General features: G+C 33.8%; 1 protein-coding gene across 1 annotated transcript in view; it reads left to right on the top strand.

Moving 5' to 3' along the window:
- Positions 1–24,454, top strand: part of LOC142983526 (5-hydroxytryptamine receptor 1-like) — a 166,621-nt gene extending 142,167 nt beyond the window's left edge. Inside the window, exons 4-5 of the mRNA XM_076130452.1 lie at positions 18,917–20,319; positions 20,611–24,454. Coding sequence (XP_075986567.1) covers positions 19,354–20,319; positions 20,611–21,342 — 1,698 coding nt within the window. The 5' untranslated portion in view covers positions 18,917–19,353 and the 3' untranslated portion in view covers positions 21,343–24,454. The remainder of the gene's footprint in view (positions 1–18,916; positions 20,320–20,610) is intronic.
- The last annotated feature ends 660 nt before the right edge of the window (positions 24,455–25,114 follow it).

Genomic DNA, 25,114 nt, shown 5'->3' with positions numbered 1-25,114 from the left:
ACCGTTGTTAGTTTAAGGTTTCTTTAACTTCCTGATCGTCTGGGACTTACCTTTCTTGATGAAAGATTACGTTATTTTTAAGTTAAATTAATTCCACGGTTTTGTGACAGGGACTTGATAACTCTTTTTTATTTTTAGCTAGTGTGTGAGATTAAAATCAAAATTTGATTTAAATTACCTACCTATTGGAATTTTAAAACAGATTTAGCCGCGTATGGAAACAAGTGGTACTATAAATCAAATAAACGTTTGTCGTCGTTATTTTTTAACGGCTAATTACCAAAATTACGTCTGTTTTGCGAGTAATTATCCTGTAATGTTCGCATTAAAATGCTAATGTCGCAAAGCTGAAAAACGGCTTCCTCAATGTACGTGGACTAAGTTTTACCGGCACGTCTTCAATTTAAATAATGTCATTACTTTACGGTGTGAACGCAGCTTTATTATCTTTTACTCTAGAACTTCAAAGGAGAAGAATGGACGCAATCTTCTATAGAGTTCGAAGATTACTTTCACTTACCTTTAAAACTAAAGTTGAAAATAAAAGACAACTCATTTCTGAGTCCTTGATGTTTAAAAGGTTCTATTTAGAAGAAGCAATTACTTATTTGTTCGTATTGTAGTCTATTGAGGAACTTTCGATATCGTGTCGAGTGTTTAACGTTTTAAAGTAGTACTTTACACTCAAGCTAGAAGCGCTCCGTTTCCTACTTTTAAATTGACAATAGCGTGTCGGTGGAAAAGTCGCCAGGAATTCGTTGCACCCTTTACGCGATGCTTTACTCATTTTAGAACCTCAAATACGTAAAATAATTCAATTTATAGTTATGTTACTGAACATATCATAATAGTTTTTCATGCTTCATTTAATGCTATTTCAAGTTATTTACTAGTTTACAAGATCAAAACCTGAACAAACTCACATTTCTAAACAAAAGTAAACTGAAATTAATTATAATTTCGACTATATTCTGCCCACGATTTCGTCGATAAAAAAACGATTGAGTAACATATCCATCCAAACATCGTTAACTTCTCCTTTATAATATTAATTAATACATTTCCACTTGAAATTAATCCATTCTCTTGCTCTCTTGATTGTCGAATGAATTTGAACCTATCTCACCGGTTCAGATTGAACTGCGAAGTGTTTCATCTCGTTAGCAAGTCCGAGTGCAAGGCAATAGTTGGTACCAAGTTGTTTAAGCAATAAAGCTAGTACTACTGTTTGTTATGCGTTTGTAGTATTGTAGTTATTAAACTCTATAAATAAAGAATTACTGGTGGTTCTTTAATTATATGAAGCAATTATAATAGTATTTTTTTTTCAGTTGTATTATTAAGATATTGTTAAAAATTAAGTTTCCTTTTCACTATTTTTTTTACGTCTTTTTTGTCACACACAACAGGTATTTGTTCTCAAAAAACATGCTATAAAGAAATTTTGTTTTCATGGCATGTGTAGCGCTAGAAAAAATATCCGTAAAAATTTGATGTGCCAGAAAGTACAGATTCGTATTGCATATTTTTTTACTGATATAAAATATAAGTTATTTTATATTAAAAGACGTCTAAAGCCTAGTCACCTAATCATGAATAACTTGTGAGTCCATCATCTAGTAATTTCGTCGACCTTTCGCCTGCGTTAAGCCTTAAGTACGGCCTAAAGCACATTGTAGGTCTACGTCGAAGGCACTAATCTAGTATTAAGCCGAAACACATAATATTATTATAATAAGTAAGTCAGTTGTATTAATATTCAAGCCGCTTATAGCCAGTTACGCTCACTGTTCGGTAAACGATTTATCGGTTAAGCAACCCTTGGCGAAGTCATTCTATAGATGGGTGAGCGAATAGTGGTATTTGAACTGAGCGTCCCCATCCTGCGGAAGGCATATAAAAAGTTTATCCCCGGATATTGCTTACCAGTATACCGTTTAGTTATTAAGCCATGTTAAAGAAATTTTGGGCTCGAACAACACTAGGTTGTCCACTAACCATACGTTAAAAAAGGGTTATAATGTAAGGTTACGTAAGAAACAATGCTCAGTAGCTCAATTCTTTGTAGGTGGTACTGTCGAGAATTGAGAATTTGTCATTTAAAATGAACTACAAAAATAGTTCCTACAGCGCCCGCTAGAGGCGCTGATCAGATTTTCGCACAATTTATCGATAGTTAGCCCGTTGTTGATAGTCGACGGTAGACGAGAATCGTGCCTCATTTTTCACACCAACACGGTCTATCACCGGATTACGAGAACTGCGTGATCATTGAATTGGGTCAACAGTTTGATTGTGTGTTACATTTAGATCGATACGAATGGAAATTGCTACACAAATTGACCGGTAATTTCATTGGTCTGTTCCAGGCAGTGTTGTTTATTTCTCCTTTTACATCTTGGAAGCGCTGAATACGAGTTCCAAACTATCTTACTATATATTATGTATAATTTTTTGCCAAAACACCTCTTAACTACATTTAATCTCATAAATAAATAAAATAATACCGCCAGTTACCACCGTATCTTAAATTTTTACTACAGTGATTTAAGATGCTCTTAGACCTTTGCGCTTAACAAATCCATACTAATATTATAAATGCGAAAGTAACTCTGTCTGTCTGTCGGTCTGTCTGTCTGTCTGTCTGTCTGTCTGTCTGCTACTCAATCACGTCTAAACTACTGAACCAATTTGCATGAAATTTGGTATGGAGATATTTTAATACCCGAGAAAGGACATAGGCTACTTTTTACCCCGGGAAAATGACGCATTTCCCGGGAAAATTCAGAAAATTCAACGAAGTCGCGAGAAATCAATATTATAATGACATTGAATTAACAAAATTATGTTGCCATGGCAACTGTTTTAATGGCGGATATGCCTTAGCGCGACTTCGTTATACTAAGAGATATAAATAATTTTGAGAATATTTTTCGTGAAAAAAAAAGCATATTTTATATCATCACGCTACGACCAATAGGAGCAGAAGAGGTAACAGTAAAAAGTGTTACAAAAACATGGAACATTCTGACCCATTCTCTCTTATGTGACGCAAGCGAAGTTGCGCGGGTCAGCTAGTGATAAATAAATGATCAGTGAGCTTGGCATTTTTGAAGTAGAACTAAACTTCAGCTATGATATGGTATTTAAGTTAAGCACTTCTGTGCTTTAAAGGGGTCTTAAGAATACTATCCCAGAAGTTACAAAAATCGAGCAGAAAATAAAATCTTTATTTAGCGTTAGCTACAATTTTAAACAAACCAAATTCTCACCATTACTAAAAATATATAAACTACAACAGATCTAGATTTGATATCAAAATAACCAGCAAGAATCTAATATGTCATGTAACAGTATAGTAGGAGTAAATCTGGCCTGCTGATGAATAATTCAGTCGGTTACGTGCTAGACAGTGTACCGCGGACGTCTTACTTGTTTGATCTTCACCTCGTCTGGAGAAACTTTCAACTTGTTTAGGATATTAATTTGTGATGTGTATTAGTATTAAGATATATTTAGACATACCTACTGACCCCATAGTTTGATTATATTTACTTTAGTTTTAACTAATTTAACAAAATAATAAATTTTTAAACAATATTTTTTCAATGACAAGATGTATAGATGCGAACGAAACAAAAAAGTCAGGTTCGTACCAAGTGGCGTTTTCTGGTCTTTGCTTAACCCAATGAGGAAAAGGCGTGATTTGATGCAAGTATGTACATATTATTATGTAAGTAATTTTTTGTTAGCTAAAATATCGTTGCTGCTAATCCTACTCAAACTTTGAAGATGTTTTTTTTATATCTGAATCCTATCTTTCAAACTACCAAAACTCAGAAGTTATTAAACTCATAGAAAGTTTAATTGTTCTTTGATTTTAACATCGGCTACTATTCCTTTAAAATGCGGACTGTCAAAATATTTTCTCATTCCCAAATGTGACTCAAAATTTTCCGTTTTCCCTAAAACATTTTTAAATCAAAACGCGCTAATCTAATACATAATTAACCTGTAGCTAAAATCATCTTTCCTTTACCGTTTAAGATTAGTAGGGATTAAGACGGTAAGTTAACGATGGTGTGTTTCAGACAAGAGGTTAATAGTTAATGATACCGGATCGATTATACGCCTACTTGAGGCAAGTTAATTTCCGTATCGAGCAAATATTCACGCTAGCCGAGTATCGAGACTTCAGGGCAAAAATGCCGTAAGTAAACGAGTGGTAATTTGAACTTACGACTTTATTCTTTTGGTGCATTTTTCTTTGTGAGACTTTGCGACTCTTAGGCATTGCAAACTTTTTGACCATTAAGAATATTCTTTTCGATACATTGTGTAGGTGTACTGGTAAATGTGTGAATTATATTTCGGAAATTGTGATGTCCATGTTTAGTCCCCAGAGCTGATCACACATTTTCAATATTTCATATATATTTATATATAGTTAACAAAAACAATGAAATCATGGGTCAGATTATTTTTTGTTTAAATAATATATGCTAATTTTGTCTTGTGCATTATTTCTACTGCACGTGCGACATCTGCATAAATATATAGCAAGATATGCATCGGCATAAGCCTTGGTTCAGTAAACTCTGTGGTAATATTACGCTTATATTTTCCCTCGAGATTTGTCTGAGGTGTATTAATATATCCTATTGCGTTGTTTGATCCCTCGAGATGTTTCCACGAGAAACTGGTTTGAAGATTAGATTGCTGTTATTATGAGTGCGTTGAATATGTGACCCTTGTCTAATTTACAAAGTGCTCCAATGCAGAAATGTTTTCCAAAGGTTCTGTAAAAAAATCAAACGATTTCTTTAACTTTAAAGTTGGAGCAAACCTCTATGTGTACGAACAGTAACAGTAGCGCGATTCTCTCAAGTCGGTACGATCGAGTATCGAAAGTTTGACATTTAAAATGTACTGCGAAAATAGTTCCAAGGCGCCCGCTAGAGGCGCTGATCAGATTTTCATACATGTTTTTTTCGATAACATGCCGATTGCGATAGTAGCGCTGTAGATAAAGCCGGCAGCCTTCCGTTTTACATCTCCCCCTTATAATCAGAAAAAATATAGACGTCGAAACGTTAGAAAATTATAGACATGTTAAATTATACATTTACAAACATAGAAGCCCACGCAGATTCATTAGAATATTCCTTTACTTTTTCTGATTATAATGTTATTCCATATATTAAAGGTTTTTGATTACAAAAGCTTATTTTTCCATAAATTTGTACTTTGTGAGAGTTTAATTGTATTTAATATTCGGTGTCGAATTTTCTCGTTATCGTATAGCCCAGCGAAAGCCCATGGGTCACCGCTTGAATATTCATTAATCGCACATATCCTTGTTTTTGAAGCTGATAATATGAGAATCAAAACAAATATTATTGAGAATGAACGATATTTTTTTTTAGATTTTGCTTTGCTTACGTTTCATTTTTGATCACGCGTTGTTTCCATGCGAGTTGGTAATGACTAAAAACATTCTTTTGCGTACTTTACAAATTCTTTTGTAGCATTGTCATTAAAATTTATAAAGATCTGTAGAATAATTACCTTATACTAATAAATTACGATAGTAAAGTGTATGAAGAATATGTAATCACTTTAGATAGATTTAAACGAGTTTACTACAAAATATTCACCATGAACGCATCTACACTATCCCTTTTATTCCCTTTACCCATAAACTACCCAACCCATGTACTAAAGCGTCCCATCCCGACACTTTCACTCCCATATTCGTTCCCAACATAAATATTTGAGGCGCCCAGTCAGCTTTCTTCAAGATAATAGAACCGTTAATATGTAATGTGAACGTACGCACGCCCCTTCGAATGACGCACGAACTATTTTAGAATACTTTAACAACAAAAAATGTATTGATTTATTGCAAAATCCACTGTTATACGGTATCGGAATTTTGAGTTATAATTCAGTGTCGAAACTCACCTCGTGGGGTAAATTGAAGCAGCAAAGATTCTCATGGGTTTTTCTAACATTTATTAGATTGTGAGCAATTTATTATTTCCAGTTTTAACAAAATTTGCTGTCCGAAATGCTTTTTTTAGCATCCGTGAACATGGACTGGAGACTAAAGCAATAAGATTATGACACTTTTCTCGAATTGCTTAAAAAATTACGACACTAATATACTTAAATACTATACAAGTAAAGCCATATTGTTTAATTTTATCTAAACGCGTTCATTTTATAAACTTCTACATCAAAAACCAAATTACATCACATTGCCGTCAAACAACCGTATCTACGTTCAAAGAATTGCACCTCAGAATTTCCACAAAGACGGCACACCTTTCTCAACGTTCACCACACACGGCCGGAACAAAAACCTTCATAAGCGTTGAAATTAACCGCACTTACGTCACAAGCTCCCAATTATTTTAATGGTACCTTCTCATTACAATATTCCTAACGTTACACAATGTAACCCGCCTTTCATGGTTTTAAAAGCGTAATTTGCGCAACAAAACAGCTTTTTGTTCTGAAGATTAAACCCTCGTTTTGTTTTATTGGAGATCATGATATGCCTCATATACTTAACATAGTGATTGGAATATTTTTGTTCAAGTGCAAAGTTAATCGTTACTTTTGTAGGCAAATGGGGAAGTAAAATATTATGTAAGAATTTGCGTCTTACATAACTTGTTGAAATAAGGTCATTGCACTTTTTTGTTTTAAATTATTCCATGACTTATGTATAGTAAAATGTCGCGATCAAACATTAACGAATGGAAAAAACTTTGACCCCTGCACATTATCTTCTACTAGACAAATTACATTAAACAGACCATCTTATTTCCAAAACCTTTGAAAAACGACATTGCAATAATCATGAACACACAAAAAGACAGTGGGACTCATCTCGAGGACTTCTCATATTACCTCAACGTCAGTGAAGCCCATAACAACTACAGTAGCTCGATTATCTACCACTATCAACTACCGACAACCAGCTAGCTATAGAAAAATTTTGCACGAAAATCTGATCAGCGCCTCTATCGGGCTCCGAAGGAACTATTTTGGCAGTACATTTGAAAAGACGATCTCTCGATATTCGACAGAATTGCGCTACTAAAAAGATCTGAAACTGTTTATAACATCTTTAAATTCTCTCTATGTCATTCAACAAGCCATAACAGTATCCAAACAAATCGAATTTCAAAACGTACCTGTTTCCCTCATTTCCGTTCTATGATCCCTACTCTGATATAAAGATATTCAAATCGTATACGTTTTTTTAACTGTCGATACGGATGTTTGTTTCCATAATTAACAAAAAGTAGCTGTGTGTTTTGATGACATATTCGTTTAAATAACGATGACTTTGTTTAAGTAATATCTAAAAATAGACTCTGTATAAGCGGTATACGACTACTGATCACGTAATCTTGGGTTCGTTTCCCTAGTCGGGCAAAGAACTGTTTTAAAAAATCTGTTTTCTACAGCATTCCAGAGGTTGACAACTTGCCCGGTGTAAAGCAATAAGAACTGTTTTCTGCAGTAGCCCGGAGTTTGGCAACGTGCTCGAAATAAAACAATAGGCTCATCCGCTATTTTGTAGACTAACAATTTTTAATGTGAATTATAGGTGTAACTTCTAACACCTTTGCCTGTGACAAGCATTACGTATTATGTATATTATATCTATTACGTTATGTATATACAAGAGTTTCTTATATACATCTCTAGTACAACAAGCGTGGTGATATAAAGTAAATGGTTTTGTTTGAATGTTTGTCTGTCGACAAGTTATTAAGGGAGTATGAAGTGTGAACGCTGCAGTTGGCGTGAACACACTTGACGTTTCATCTCCTGTGGAATGAAAAGCGTTTGAAACAGCTGTACAAGTAATATAGGAGTAAATACAACCTCTTAGAGAAAATGTACTTGTTAATGTTCTGTAATGTTATGGAATTTGATATAAGAGGACTCTCATGAGTTACATTTCTGTCTGCAACAAAATTTTGCTGAAAAATAGTGGATGAAAAAAAATGCAACGGCGTGTCTCGAATCAAAAGAACTCCTTTTTGGCATAGGCAATGGGCATACTAATATCAAAGTGTTTCAAATTTTAAATTTAGTTTAGGCTCCAATAAAACATCAATTTTTGTGAACACAAAAGTGTCGATCTTTAAGTTCTTGATCGCATTAATGTGCGTGTTAAAATACTAAATGGCAACAGACCCGCTCACCATTACGTAATAACTAATGTTTTTAATAGTGAAACGTGGGTGTATCACACCCCTGTCTACACCTTCAGGCATAAAAGACGTATTATGTATGAACATATGTATAACTGTGTATATCTACCAATTCCACAAGTTATTTATTCTGCCAGAACCTTTCGCCTCAAAAACCTGACCAAACAAATTCTACCAAAATTGATGGCAGAAACAAATTCCCTTTGATCTCCATACCACCATAATCAAAACACCATAATATTAATTTGCGTACCCAATATTGACACCCGTGGGTGTAGATAACAGCTTCCGTTATCATTCGTTATCAATTGATTTAATTAAATGAATATTGGAAAGTGTTTGATAATATTATAGGCGGGTATCTCGTGGCCTTGATTCAAGTACTCATTGTGCTCATTAGATATTTTTTTCGCAGTATTTTACGTGAAACGGATGTGGTATTGATCTTTTATTGATTTGTGTGCGTGGGATGAAAGTAGTCATTTATTGATAGTTTGTTTGCCAATAAGAGATAAAATTTCACGGTGAAAATCTAAATTAAATGATTGATGTAACTGGATTCTAGAATAATATTGAAAATCTTTACATACTTCAATATCGTAACGTGTATAGTAACATACATACATAAGTACCTGTCGATTGAACTAAACAAAGCTTCTTATTTTGTCATTAACTAGTAGAACTATATAAGACATTTTTTAGATACAAAACTATAAGTAATAATTTGAAGACTTGCTAAAACAGAATATCAATTCAATAAAGGTAAATATTAAGTACCTGAAAACAATACAGTTTACTAGGAAAAGATAAATCAGTAGCGCGATTCTATGCAAACATTGACTATCAACAACCGTCTAACTATTGAGAAAATTTGTTTGAAAATCTGATCAGCGCCTCTAACGGGCGCAATCAGAACTATTTTTGCAGTACATTTTAAATGTCTCAATACTAGATAGTACCGACTGTTGGCTACAGTTCTATGCACTTCAATGTGCCCTTCAATGAAATAAAAGCTCAATAATGAACAGCACAATACATTTATAGTAACGCACAGACACAGCCAGTCCTTTGTTAGAACTTGTGAAGTAAAACGGAGCCAATTGGCCATTACCAGCAGATGTTACCGTATTATTTATCTTACTCGTCTCACAACTTACTAAGAACTGATTTACGTACGTTTTCTCTTATTCTTGAACTAGCATTCAGTTTTTATTAAAGTTTGTAGATGCTGAAAGAAATATGAGATGAGAACGCGATTTTTTTATGGAATAAATGTAGTATTTTTCACTACAATGGCTAGAACATAAGGCGCATGTAGATTGCTTTTTCGATTTATTATTTACAGAATAAACTTTGAAATATTTAGATCAAATCTATCATTCAGTTTGAGACAAAAAACGCTGTAATAGCATCTGCAAGAACAGTTAAGTCGTGTGTTGAGTTTTACAAATGAATTGCTTACGCAAAAACACAAACATATTTAACTTTAAAACGCTAAAAGATTTAACTACACCATTCAAAAGATACAAGTATCTGTATAGCCGCAACCTCAAAGAATACACCTTTATGCTCACAAAATGCTCGCTCGGCTAAAATTAGGTCGCAACTCGACATGAGAATTTTTCTCTTTCGCATACTAAACAGACCGCTAATCTGAAATTCAAGCGGAAACAACATAATTATGTGGCAAAATAAAAATAAAAATGAGGACACGTACAGACGCGTAAATAAAATATTCGTTGATGCGAACGTTTTTCTAACTTTTTAATTAAACAGGTTGCGGTTTTGTCTGAGCTCTGCAAACAAATAACGAGCTTGTTTTCACTGTACACACATTTGGGTGATACCTATTCTTAATTAATACGCAATGTATTTTGTTAAGACTAGTCTGAAATTCAAAGGTCACTTGCGTTGTACCCGTAACTGGCAGTCCTGTATAAGCTAATATTTGGTTGTAAATGAAGCAAAACAAGTTTGAGGAAATCGTAGGAAGTGGCGTTCTTTAATCTCCGACAACTCTGATGGCAAATGAAAAGGCGTGATTTAATATATTAGTCTGAATTACATATGAAACACTGCATTTGCTTAACATTACGTAAATAGGTTATAAGTTAGTATTTTAAAATGTACCTTATAAATAAAAGAAACTAACATCCATCCTAATCTAATATTCTCAAAACGTATTCGTATTGGATTAACGAGGGTTTTTGCTTAATAAAGCAAAAGCTACTAAAATAAGTAGTAAAATAACAAATAACTGCTAATGGAAGAGCTAAAAGCAACGAGTATTTTATAAATAGAACTAAATTCAAAGAACTTTCGAAGCACTACATATATGTATATGTTTTAAACTGTAAGTTGTACGCTACACTAAATTGTAAATTAGATTACATAACATACGAGCATCAATCCTTCAAACTACTTCGTATAATCACAACGAAACAAACAACAATCAACTCGCTACAAACAATCCCACTTCCCTAACAACTAAACTTTGATATGCACCCTCACTTAAAGTTACAAAATGTCTACTGTTTATGTAAATATCTCACATTTATTACTCACATATTCACTATAAAGCACATTACGAAAGATACCCAAAACTTATAGAGAAATCCCAAATAAAATGTCCTTTTCCCATCGCAATAAAAGCCATAATTTGGCCCCAAAATGTGGACATTATGCGTAGGCCATACATAAATCTCGGACCAAGATTTACATCGGCTGCCAAACGCTTTATTGTATTCAATTGCAGGATATTGTAACAAATAGATATGGGAATTCATTGCTACCAAAATTATTTTTTGTCGCACGCGTGTTTCTGAAAAGCTTTCAGAAATAATAGGCCCCAAAATGTTTACGTGTCCGCACGGATTTATAGAATAGGTTTCACCGAAAGGCGTGAGAAATGGCAAAAATACGAAGCTAAAATCACAACCCTTTTTGCGTTTCGGTCAACGTCCAGCGATTTTCGTAAAAACAAGTCTTTGAATTTTAGATCAGATGTTTCTGGACCTTTCATTAGCGAAATTATTGGTTGAAAGGCTCCAAAAGGAGTCCATTCGACACAACCCATTACCCGTAATGTCTGGTGTAAACCTGCGCCTGTGTACCTATGTACCTAGGTATCCGTGGGTTGTAATAACTTGGGGATTGTAATTATGCTCCGCCGTAGGACCCAATGTCTCAGCAACATGTGACCACTTAATCCTTCATTTCGGCGTTTTGACCTACCCGACCGTAATCCGGCCCCGGCCTCGCATTATTCATATAAAGTACGCCCCTAATTTTCTATTCACTTTTCCAGTTTTTGCGTGTAAAACAATGAAGATATATTATGTAAGGAGGAAATACGTTCTGGTTAAACGTCGACTAAGGTTACTTACGAATTTTGAGGCTCGCAAAATTTTATCTAAATTACAAATGGAAATGGTTTCCTGAATTCATTCAAGTCTTAAATTATGGATTCATTCATTCTTTAAAATCAACTGTCAGAAGCAATATCAACTGCGCAAAATCTTGCGTCAGTCTGAACAAAGATATTAATTTCGAAGATAATCTTTTGTCTCTGTAATAGGTAAATTGGGGGACCATTTTTCATCCTATGTTATCAGGTATGTTTGCTAAAGTTAATTAGCCCAAACTAATACCCGTTTTAATTATTCTAAGGGCACAAAGGGATGAGAAAGTAGACAGGGGAATAAAGAGGAGGCAAAATTCAAGTGATGTGGGTCGACACAGCGAGTGTAGTGGACAAGGCACGATAAATCATATAGAATGCCCTTCATGCGCGCCCTTTTTGACTGGACAACAGCCTTGGGAAGACTCTTGTAGGTAATATGGATGTATACTTGGGTGTCGTCGGAAAGAAGTAGCTACTGTTCATATTTATAAGTTTTATACAGAGAGCTTTTTTGAGAGTACTTGAAGTTTGAGACACTTTGACTGTCTGTAGAAGACTACACAACTTTATTCAAGATGTACGCTTGCTTATTTGCACATTCAATTTAGTTAAGTACTTTTAATTCGAAACTAAAAGTCTTGCCAAACACTTTGAATATTATTGCCAAATCTTTTGAAAAACAGTCACTTTAAATATCATTGACTCTCATATCACTTAATAGCTACACACGACACAGATTTCATAAACACATTTTATTTGCACGACAAATCCCTTGAGCCTCGCGGACATAGTGAAGTCACTGAATACATAATAACAACACGATATACATAATACATGTTCGTAAAGTGTCACTCAGAATACAAATTTCATCTCCGCTTAGTAACTAAAGTAGCGGGCGAAAAATCAATAAACAAACTAATCGATCTCGCGCTCTTTCATATCACTCGTTAAATAGCCTTGTGCACGAATATTGGACCAATATCAATTCATCTTTTGACACAAGTAAGACCAAGTTTATAAATTGCCTAGAATATCTGGGAGAGGAATAAAATAAAAATAGACCGCGAGATCCATCATATCGCTTCGAATCTATTGACGAAATAGGCCACACTATCCGTTAGAGCAATCGATCTTTCGAATACTGGATGTATCTTTTTCACCACTGTAGGTTTATTTTTTATGATACTTTTGCATTTATTGACTATTTTATGACCTGTTTGGGACAGTAATCGTTTGAAGTAACGTACCTTTTGCGTTGTTAAGCATTACTGTTTTTATTTTTAGTGATTAACGAATTCAATACATTATTATTTCACGAAAGTATTTAAATTATTATAGTATGATTGTTATAGTACCAATGGTTATATAATATCTATTGGTTCAGTTATTTTACTAAGGATAAACCCTAATACGAGTATGAGCATTGCGAGGCTAATTTGCGAAACAAGAATAAAATATTATTGTTATTAGTTTGATGATAGCTTGTTCATGAAAATAAAGTTGATCAAAAATATATCTTCAGAGTTTGTATTATATAGTATTATATTTTGAATAATAAATCTAAGATAAGATAACAAACGATAAAGCCTGGGATATTATAAGCTACATCTTGAAGTGAAATACAGGTTGATATAATGTTATTGGGGATGAAAAGCACGCAGTTACTCGCTGGCTCAATATTGAATGGCTTGCAATAACGATTCAAGGATATGAGTATGTGAAACAAAGTACTGTCTTTATCGTAAACATGTCAGGATACCACGCTTTAGATATTTTGCTACATTCAGACACACATTTTTATAGAGTTGTGTGTTATTTTTTTTTTCGTTTCCAGTCACGTAGATCTTTTAGGAATATACAAAGACACAAAATATAAAAAAATGAGTTCAATTTAATCTAGATAACCGTAGATAAATATTTCCTATATCGTCCAAACATAAAGAGACCAATTCATCTAGATAGATGGAATACGAATTCATATGAATTGATAAGTCGCAAATGCTAATTGTGTTTGGATATTTGGGACTAAAATAAAATTATGAACATTAATATTTATTCATAAATACTCGGGCTGGATATAAGCTTTATTTGAAATACATTTAGTATCAAGTTGAAAAAAAATGTTTTGTAGCTATTATGCTCACCTCTATAAACGATGCAAAATTCAAATGTTGTACAAAAATATTTGCTACCAAAACTTCAAGCATTGTAACAATTTCTTTTATATTTTATCTCACGTGTTACAAACATTTTTTCCAGTTCTTTTCCCAAGACGCCAGTATTTATGTCAAGTATAATAGGGAGGTCGAACCTTCCTTACTGTCAACGTTTTACCTGATATAAAGTGTCCATTGTCGGCATATGTACAGACAATTGCTACACGTACGTACTCTTATAAGGAAAATGTTGACAGCCTCTGGTTATCTATTAATGTATTATTGTCGTGCATGTTTCGAGTTTTCACAGAGACTTCTTTACGAATAAAGATAAGATGAAATGCTTTGATTTTCCTTTAGTACGCTTGTATATTCTAAAATTCGTGAGATTAGATGATTTTTGATAACAACATATTAAGATTCAGATTCAGGCAAACCTTCCAACTATGTTGAAGTCGGCTCCCAGTCTCATCGGATACAGCATTGAAATTTTATTCATTAACTGTTAAATCTCAACTTGGTAGCATTAGAGCGACGATCTTTTTACCATTTAATATTGTTATGAGTATGGAAAATATGACGTCGTCATATACACTGAAAATTTGAATATAATAATAATAATTACAGGGCTATAAATTAAAAGTTGCATGTAATTTACAAAAATATTTAAAAACAGCACAAAAGCTTACAAAAAACCTTAATTTTAAGGTTCTAAACAACACTCTTCTACTTAGTTCTAAACAACACTCAAGTGGCAGTAAGATAAAATGAATGGTTGTTTCTCACACGCATTACTGAACGTAAACACCGGAACATGTAGGAGTCTTAAGATATGTCTTAACATTTTTATCTTTTGTTGTTTTTTGCGGTTGTATTGTTACGTGATGTTGAATCATTTTGCGCGATGAAGGCGTTTATTTAGATGGTAATAAGAAGGCCATTTCTGTGTAACGTAGAACCTGAAAATGTGCATCATACTTTTCTGAATTGTCAATATTCTTGGAACGTCTTTCGGTAGAGACATAAATTAAAATAGTCTCGGACACATACATTTATAACTTTACGTCTGTTATACCGTAAAGTATAGGAATACACCCTTGTTGCAACGATTAACAATTTTAGTCTCATGTAATAGGGAGCAAGCATATTGCCATAAATTCTTTAATAGCTTATTAGCTTCGTAAATGTATATGTTATTACTAAAATTTATCCGAAGATTAAAAAAAACATGACGTCATGATCGTCTAAAACTGATGACTGGTACTACATCAATGGAATAAATCTCTGAAAAAAAAACACACAGACAAATATAGCTATTTTAGTAAATAATCAAAAAATTAACGGTCCACCATTTTTGTGACTGTCCAAACACATTTTTCTAACATTTATATACAGCGTGTATTCCCATTCATCATTAGGGCAGCGACAAATCGTTCACAGGTGGCAAATAAATAAAACATGACTGCTACATACTGTGACAATTTAGTTAATTTATTCCTCAATGATTTGCCACCAATGTTCGCAGATTTACGTTTGAATATCTATTATACATATGTTGTGTTATTATTTCACGACACATTTCACTAATGACAGATGATAGAATTTGAAATTGTAATGGATACACGGTAATAGGCTAATTAGGCGCTAATTATATGAAAGCGAAAAGTTATCTCTATTTTGTAATAATATGAAACCAAAATACTAATCTACTTAAGAGATAAAACAGGCAAAATTATGTTCTATAAGCCAATTAGTGTTTGAAATGATCAAACTTCACTTACAAAATTATCGGTACAGAAGAAGTTTTGTGTACAATTGATATAGGCATTAATATGTTTCCTAGAGACATTTTTTAATTTGAAGTGTGATAATCTACAGTTAGAGTCACCGAGTATCGAGAGTTTGACATTTTAAATGTACTACAAAAATAGTTATTACGACGCCCGGTAGAGGCGCTGATCTGATTTTCGTATAAAATTTCTCGATATCTAGCCGGTTGCTAGTACTGATCGGTATCAGTAGAAAAGAAAAGAAGAAAAAAGAAAACTCTATAATACCGAGTCGCAGATACGAAAACGATGCCACCGAATTTAAAGTTACGAAAGCAAAGCGTACATCTCGTAAACATCTCACCGTAATCGTAATAATAAGCCCACATATCAAATTACATTGGCTCAATAAGTAGATGAATATCTGTTCTTAAATCCCTTACTCCAAGTATTATCCCCCAGTTGTCACGTATATCCAGCCCACGCAAATCGATGAGATATTTATATCACAAATACGGCTCGATACTCTCTTTATTATATTACTAATGCTGAATGAAATCCAAGATAAAGATGTATTCGATAAATTCATATGATGTGTCAAATCTATTACGCTAATAGTTGACTGCTGAGTATAATTGAATCTATTTTACAGGTTTAAAAAGCATTTCAATATACAATTGTTCTGAAAAATCTCTTAGTTTTTTTTTCGCAAATATTCCTATCCCAAATTTTACAATCTCAGTACTATGTTGTAGAGTATGAACCTATTGCCATAAGTTATTAATACCGGGATTCCGTGATCGACAGGTTACTGTAAGTTAAACACGTATAAGTCGTAGTATGCTGGCAAATAGTCAGCAACAAACAGTTTGCAAAGTGTATATTTTCATGTTCTTTTAAAATATAGCTTAACATAAATCCTAGTCATTTTTGGTTAACCCTTAAAAGCGTTCCGGCCCTTAACCGCTTCATAAATTGCCTTATCATGAGATTTATCATAATCTTAAATATAATTTATGTCTAGGGACATTGCCTATTCTGGTCTCAGAAACAGCCTACAATTTTCTCAAGAGATAGAATAAAGATGATCTCCTTGAATAATATTTATTTAAATTTTATTCTACTCTATGTTGGAAGAGTTTATAAATTGAAGAAAGTAATTGTTTAATTACGAAACTGATACATTCTTCATATTTTTTAGTATACGATCTACATAAATGTACGTAAACATCTTTCTGCTATAGTTTTAACTGCTAAATGGCTGTAACGATTGCGTTAAAATCTGGAAGTGTAACTAAAATATCCTTTGAATTTCTTGAGGTATACTTTCATTGAGACCTCATACGGCAATTACAATACCGAAAGTAAAGCACAGACCGGTTACTTACAGTTTTACCGCTTCTGACGCGAGGCATAGAACACAAAAAGAATACTGTCTTCAATTAATAAAAAAAATACAGATGTAAATATCATCACAAATAATAATCAATAGAATTCTCATTAAAATTCACAATACTTTACTCTTACGAAATATCTATAAATAACCGAAAACCGAGACAAAGGCACAAAATTCATTACCTTACACGAAGGCTACATAAAAAATATTATACGGCTCTAACATTCAATGTTGCTCGTAAAAATAATAATTAAAAATGTATATAGCGTCATAATTACGTCACTGGGTCCCTATTAGGCGCGAGGGACCTATTCTAGTGTCGACCAGTTTTGTGTGATGGCTATCAATCAGGTTAATTGTTTTGTCGCCTTTTAGAGATAGCTCTTAGAACACGTTTCTGTCGTTTAAGTTTAGATTTTGTGCATCATCTTTCGAGTTTTATTATATTTTAAGTACTAGCTTTATAACTTGGAAATACTGTTTTCTTATCTATTATTTTGTAGACGTTTCTACTAGCTAAAAATATTTTTGGATTAGTTCTTCTGCCATATGCTAGTACCTAATCATTGGATGTTAATGTATCAAGAATTAGTAGATCTTTTTAATTAACAATTAGTTGCTTCTTTAACGGATCGGATATCTCGGACAATCAGACAATCATCTACCCATTTTCGATCATAGAAACAAATCATAAAAAGCTAAATATAGCTGTTTAACATATAGCATGCTAACAAACACAGTTATTTCCATTGTACAGCCATATTTACAAAGCCAGCAACCCCAAACAATGTCCCTAAACTCCTCAATACGTTATTAAATAGACACCACAGAACAGGCCATGTAAAATCACAGCATGGTTCCACACGGTTCACTTTAAAACATTACAGTCACCTGAGGCCGTGACGCGGCGCTTCCGTTAATGGCGCCCGCCGCGTCGGTGGAATACGCCGACTCATGGCTAAACGACGATGGCTATATGTAGATAATATATTGGTAGAATTTTAGAATATGGTGTGGTGAAAATCGATGGTATTTTACGTGTTGTTCGGAATCACGGCCATAAGTTTGCATGGTTACATTATTTGAAGCATATATGCAGAATTTTAAAATAACATGCAATTTTGTGGAAATCGCGTATGACTTCTAGCTTACAAAAACGGTGGCATTGCACTTTTGGCTGATTATGACCTGATTATGTTAAGGATTCACTCGGACTTAAATTAAATATTAAAGCTGAAACAAACCCAAAAACGAAACAATTCTCAAGCACAGAAAACTTTAAGTATTTTACCAGTTAATAATAAATAATAATATAAAATTATGATAACATCGTAAAAGTTCATCAAACACTTAATATATTTTTTTAAATTTACTTCAACTTAAATATCTTATTTCTTAAGCTGCAATTTACACTAGAAAATAATATTTCGCAACGAGGAAAAATCTGTTCTCACGCCAAAGAACTACTTAAATTGAATTTTCTTTTTCAAGACTGCATTTTCTAGAGCCAGGGACTTAGCTTAGTATTGTTAACTGAGATAAACTGAGTTTATTTGAAACAACTACAGTGTATTGTACAACTATATCAGTAACATTAAACTTTTTAATATTATAAACCTTTTAATAAAATTTAAAATAACTTTGTTGGCTTACTATGTTTTAGTAATAATCGGGATTAGGCTTTGTTGAAAACTTTATTAGTTTTATATTTTTCGTTCCAAATCACATGTTTAATGCTAGTTATAAAATATTCATATAAAATATTATCTCTTTTTTAGTAAACGATGGTACAAAATTATAAAATAAAACTGAGACCATAAAATATACAAACTATCGAAGTCAAAAAGCGTCAAGAGGAAAATAAAGTACGAAAAAATAGTGTAACTTATTAAGTTACCGGTGACCTTTAGCCGCTTCATCGAAATGTACTTAAAAATGTTTTCTTTTCTTTTCAGATCGGAAATTTTCTTCACCAATCAACGGCACTAATGAAGCAATCCGCAGCCGGGATATTGGAGTAGCAGCCGCTCGCGCCGCCTTCCTCGCGCAATAAAACAACACACCCCGCTGACTCCAGCCAAAGAAACCAACTCAAACTAAAACATTACCTATCACAACAGCACAAGGACCACAATTCCTCGCCATCTCACAGTCAAATGGCTCTGCTCCGAATTGAAAACACAATCCAAGCAATATGTCAATTAAAGCCCATTCTCAATTGTAATCAAACGCGCCACTCTAAGACCAAAAAGCTTCGCGACGAGGTTATTTTCCAAACTTGATTCGTTTACGCAATTTGAGCATCGCAGACATACACAGTGAGAAACAAAGCCAATGTATGGTTACGTCGGGAATACGAACAAATTAATCGACACCCAACCAAGGGATTCGTATGGCGACTCAAAGTCATAACTCCTACCGTTCACTGCCTAGCTTTGTTGCTTTACCTTCGTGTCTTCTCGTACTGGCATCTATTCTTTTGCAACCGGCACTAGCCTCGGTTGACTTCGAACCAGTTCTTAGTCCGGAGTTCAATGCCAGTAACATAAACTCCACAGGCAACTGGACTGGACTCTTAGAAGACAACTCCACATTTTACAGACCCGGCCACATTAAACATTCAAAATATTCACTTCCCGTTACCATCTTCCTAATAATACTTTTTATGATAGTTATAGTAGGCACAATCATCGGGAATATACTTGTATGTGTTGCTGTCCGTTTAGTTAGAAAATTGAGAAGACCGAGTAACTACTTAATCGTATCGCTGGCAGTGAGCGATCTTTGTGTGGCATTGATAGTGATGCCTGTAGCCACCGTGTACGATATTATGGGAACGTGGCCTTTCGGACCGGTCATTTGCGATTTTTGGGTATCGAGCGATGTTTTGTCTTGCACCGCAAGCATCCTCAATCTTTGCATGATCTCCGTCGATCGGTACTACGCGATAACGAAACCTCTAGAATATGGTGTTAAGAGAACTCCCCGGAGAATGCTGTCGTGCGTGTTCATTGTGTGGGTGAGCGCAGCCTTCATATCCCTGCCGCCGGTCCTAATACTAGGTAATGAGAAGACTGAAACATTCTGTTCTGTGTCACAGAACAAAGTGTACCAAATCTACGCGACCATGGGTTCGTTCTATATACCACTGACTGTAATGGTAGTGGTGTACTATAAGATATTTAGCGCTGCTAGGAAGATTGTAAAAGACGAGAGAAGAGCTCAGTCACACTTGGAGACACATTGCTACCTTGAGATAAACGTGAAGAATGGCGGAGCGGCGGAAGCAAAACTTTTGGGCAACCAGTCCCAGTCGCAGCCTCCCCCGAGAGGCTCCACAGCGAGCACAAACACCACCGTAAGTGTTTATATAAATTAGTTCTTACAATGTAAACTTTGTCTCTCTAAGGAAAAACGAAAAATAAATCTAAGTTCCAAAGTTTCTTGATAAATGATGTCCAAGTTTTTGTTGTATAAAAGACGCGAACACCTAATAAGAAAATATGGGCCACTCACGCACATTTAATTCTCTAACAAAACATAACTTTAGTCAAAAGAGAAATTGTATTTTATTTATTGGGCTAGTTTATCCAACACACTTTAGTTAACATTTAAACAGGAAATACATATGGTTATTTCTTTGTTACAGTGTAGCGTAGATAAAACAGAAAGCACCATCGGGAGATGCTTCAGCGGTCAGCGAAAGTCTAACGAGTCACAGTGCCCGATGTTGCAGCATCCAAAGACTCCTACGATGCCCATCCACACCATAAACAAGTCACCAACACAGGTGGCTCCTGGTAAACTAACAGTCAAGGAGAGGCGAAGACAGTCCTCTGAAAGCAGTCAGAAAGTATCGACTAACAGGATTCGATCGTCGCTCTCCAATTTTGCTCAAAAAAGCCACATCGCCAAAGACTTGCTCCATCCATCAGCTACACATAATAAGAAGCTGAGGTTCCAACTAGCCAAAGAGCGCAAAGCATCAACAACCCTCGGCATTATAATGTCAGCATTCGTGATCTGCTGGCTGCCATTCTTCGTGTTAGCCTTAATTCGACCGTTCGTTGAAGAAGACGCCATCCCTGACGCAGTCAGTGCCATCTTCCTCTGGTTGGGCTACCTGAACAGTTTGCTTAACCCAGTCATTTACGCGACCCTCAACAGGGACTTTAGAAAGCCCTTCCAAGAGATCCTCTTCTTCCGATGTTCTAACTTGAACCATATGATGCGAGAGGAGTTCTACCACAGCCAGTACGGTGACCCTGATCAACACTATTGTATAAACAACACGACCAAACTGTACAACTACGATGAGGGTGTTGAAATAGTTTCTGCCGTCGACAGGGAGGAAACCCGAGCTTCGGAGAGTTTTCTATGATTGACAATGCCGGAGGTCGATACCAGAGACCTAGATACTGTGATCTAATTAAGACTTTTTATATAGAACTGAGGTCTAACAATGTTGAATTTGTCGATTTCATTCGTTTATATAACTTGTGTATTATAAAAGGCTGTTTCTACCCAACTAGTCGTTACTTATGTAAATGTACTCGAGGTTTCTTTTGATGATGTAAAGTAAATAATGTTAAGCCATTTTATATCTGCAAGTAGCGAATGTGTGGACATGTGTATTAGATAACAAAGCATATATTGTACATATTAAAATTATTCACGTTAAATTAATTAGAATGGTGACAGCAGTAAAATAATTTATTGTCTATGTTCGACACATGTCGTGGTCACATATTGCTCTTTGCAGGGGTAAACTGTGGACATCAGATAAATGTACGTTTAAATATAAGGTAATTTAAATCACATGGTAATTATGTCACTTTATAAATACGTAGAATTATGGAATGTGAGTTATTTAATAATTCCGGAATGACCAAAGAGGTAATTTACTTGAGAACGGGGTTTCTTAATGTATGAGATGTTGTGAATTTCATAAACTTAATTTAATAGAAATGTATTATATTGTTACATATTATATGATGTATATGACATTAAAATAGTCAGAAGTATTAATCCATGTGATAGTAGATATAAATTCAACTTTTGTTTGGGTTTCATTGTTGTTCATTTTCTATTATTTATCTGTTTTCATACGATATAGCGTATCTATGTTTTATGTAAATAGTACGATGTAAAGCATCTATCCGAAGTAACGTTGTTCTCAGTAATTAATAATAAATAGGCACTGCCAGGTAAATATTGAACAGAATAATACATTATAATAATTTAGAATAAATCTCTTGCTATGTCTACACTCTATAGCAACTCACACTAAAGCAGATTTATATTTTGACTCTACGCAAATTTGAATGAAACTCTTGTCATACGAAACTTTCACAGCGATGTTTTAAATTAGTTTTCCTTCAAAAAGTGTTCTTCTTCATTAAAAACATAATAATGTATGCTTATATATTATAAAATAATATGTGTTGGTGCATAATCATATTTTATTTAGTTGATCACTTGTTTCAAAATAGATTTAGGTACTTAGAACAAAGAGTCAGTGTTGTAAATATTGTTGATAGTACTAATGACACTTTAGACATAAATAATAATACTATAAGTATAATAGTAGGTGAATATATCGCAGAAACCGTGTGGGGAAACTACGCTTGGAAAAAAAATAATTTGACAGTTCAATTTGATGTTTTTATTAATAAACGTACATACTAAAATGTTTTTTTGGTGTAGTTTCTTTCCAGTGTGAATAAATATCGTGGTTGTTAATAAATAGATGTAATAATAAATATTGACCACAAACTTTCTCAGTACTATTAGATCTAAGGGTGTACGGTAAAACTTGCGCAGGCGCATAGAACCGACTTTTTGTCTCAACTTAAAGAATTAAGCCCCGCGTTCACTTCTTTTGAATAAGTATCGGTAAGATTATCAGATAGAATTATGACAGTGGTTTACTCTGTAATTAGCTGTCTCATTATCTGAATCTTTCATAACTTAACTTTGAAAAATAAACGTTAAACAGACTGCTTATATCACATTTACCCGACAACACAAAACAAAAAGAGGATTATGTTTATGATCCATTCGTATCTATCAATATAGACATATAGGCTCACAAAACAAAAAGAAAAATTATGATATTGATCAATATTATGATGTATCGTTTGAGGTCGACCCGTGCCCGCGATAGTTTTAGCGTACACCCTATTTCATTTTGTAAATCTTGAATAGTTAGAACTAATGCCGTATTCTGCCATCCAAAGTATGTATACATATTAATATTGTTTGTTATTGTTTCACGTTGAGATGTATCAAGTAACGGGTGTAATGTTAAGACCTGTGATTTAGTAAATAACTTGGTGAACTCAACTTTTATCTTGTGTTTTATCCGAGGCGTCAAATAAATACGAAAATTAACACAATAAGCAATAACAAAAAAGTAAAATTGACGAATTACATCTTAAATTGCTGTGTGTAGACAGATTAAATTTGGTTAATAATAGTTAAATGTTATTGTTTTCAATAGTTTGCTATGTTATTAAGTTGGTTCCATAAATCATATTTTCAGAAATTATAGAAGCAAGAAAATGCAGAAAAGGTTTTCTTTCAAAAGACCGAAATAAAAGTACTCATGTGAGTTTATTTTTATTTGCATCCAATTTTAATAATCAAAATAGATTTGTCTATTTAAACAGTCTATAATGAATATGCGTATTGTGGATATTTGACGCCCGGCAAATTTCTTGTAGTCTCAGTTTATTTTCGTTAGTAAATTGTACATAATTAATAGAGCTCTTAAAGTACAAAACATGTTACGTTTGTTAATTATTTGTGTTCTTTATTTATTTATATAAAACTATATTTATTCTGTCAATAATCTAAGGTGATGTAAACACTGTTGTCATATCGAATGTAATATTAAATTCCAAAAAATATACATAATTTTTTTTACGTATTTTTAGTCTCCTTTAAAGTATTTAAAATACGATAAATGGAGACAAATATTTAAAAGTATTTTGTTTCATGTAAACTGGAATTATTTGAACACAATCCTTTCAAATGGCATGTCGTATTAATATACCGAAAAACGTTTAAAAGGGTAAAAAAAACCTCCACAACGCCCCGCGTTATACCTACATATATCAAATAAAAAGAAGAGTAACAGACTCAAAAACTGAATTATATCAATAATATAACATGTTGGCGTTGACAGAGTTAAGGCCTAATATTTTCAAAGTACTACCAAAGTCAACAAACCGTAATCCTTTCACTGGATTGTACATAAATCCTACATTCATCACTAATGGTATTTACTCTGTGGTTTTGTTAAACAAATGTTATATTCGATGTGACAGCATTATCTTTAGAGTTTGTCGTCGTAATACAATTGTGAAAATGTAAATCCTTAATGTATGGAAAACTTTGTAGCAAAACGAATGGAATTCTTATCTTTTTGGCATCGTTGTATTTTTCTTATGTAGGGGTCCTAAAAGCGACGAAATAAAAATTAGATTCGATTTGGCATGTTTTATTTACCTTTGTCCTTTATGTGTTTGTAGAAAACATGTTTTTTATGAAATTATAGGTAATTTTCAGTTGATGTTTACTATTCGAACAAGCTAGGCAAAAAACTGTGTGTATACGTTCAAAGAATCAAATAAGACAAAACTTGCAGCCCAGTGGGGCAATCACGTATTTGCGTTGACAGCTATTTCAAAACCTTAAGCTATAAATTGAGTCCTCCTTTAGATTATTGTGATTCACACATTACGTTAAATGTACTGAATAAGGGCCATCAATTTAACGCGCGCTAGTTGTCTAGATACGTGATAAGCTGAAGTTGTGAGTTTAAATCCCACATGTAATGCAATCAATCAGAATCGGCTGGGAACGTTTTCAATAACCAACTTACTTATAATCATAGAGACAAAAGTGAACTTCAAACACAATTTCAAATCAACATTGTAATCTAACAGTATATTAAGTACTACTCACAGATGGATGGTCTACTCGTTCACCTGAAATGATTCGCACCGCACCTTCGACTTCATTGAATCGGTAACGTTCACACATTGTACGGTACACACTTGACCGCTTTAACATGACTATGCATATGTTACTCTTACAGGTGTAAGTTATAGGAGTAAGAGATTTTGGAAGTTTGTAAGGATCTTACA

Source organism: Anticarsia gemmatalis, chromosome 24 (assembly GCF_050436995.1).
Source record: "Anticarsia gemmatalis isolate Benzon Research Colony breed Stoneville strain chromosome 24, ilAntGemm2 primary, whole genome shotgun sequence".
Lineage (NCBI taxonomy): Eukaryota > Metazoa > Arthropoda > Insecta > Lepidoptera > Erebidae > Anticarsia > Anticarsia gemmatalis.
The sequence above is the reverse complement of the archived record's forward strand: the minus strand, read 5'-3'. Positions and strand labels throughout refer to the sequence as shown.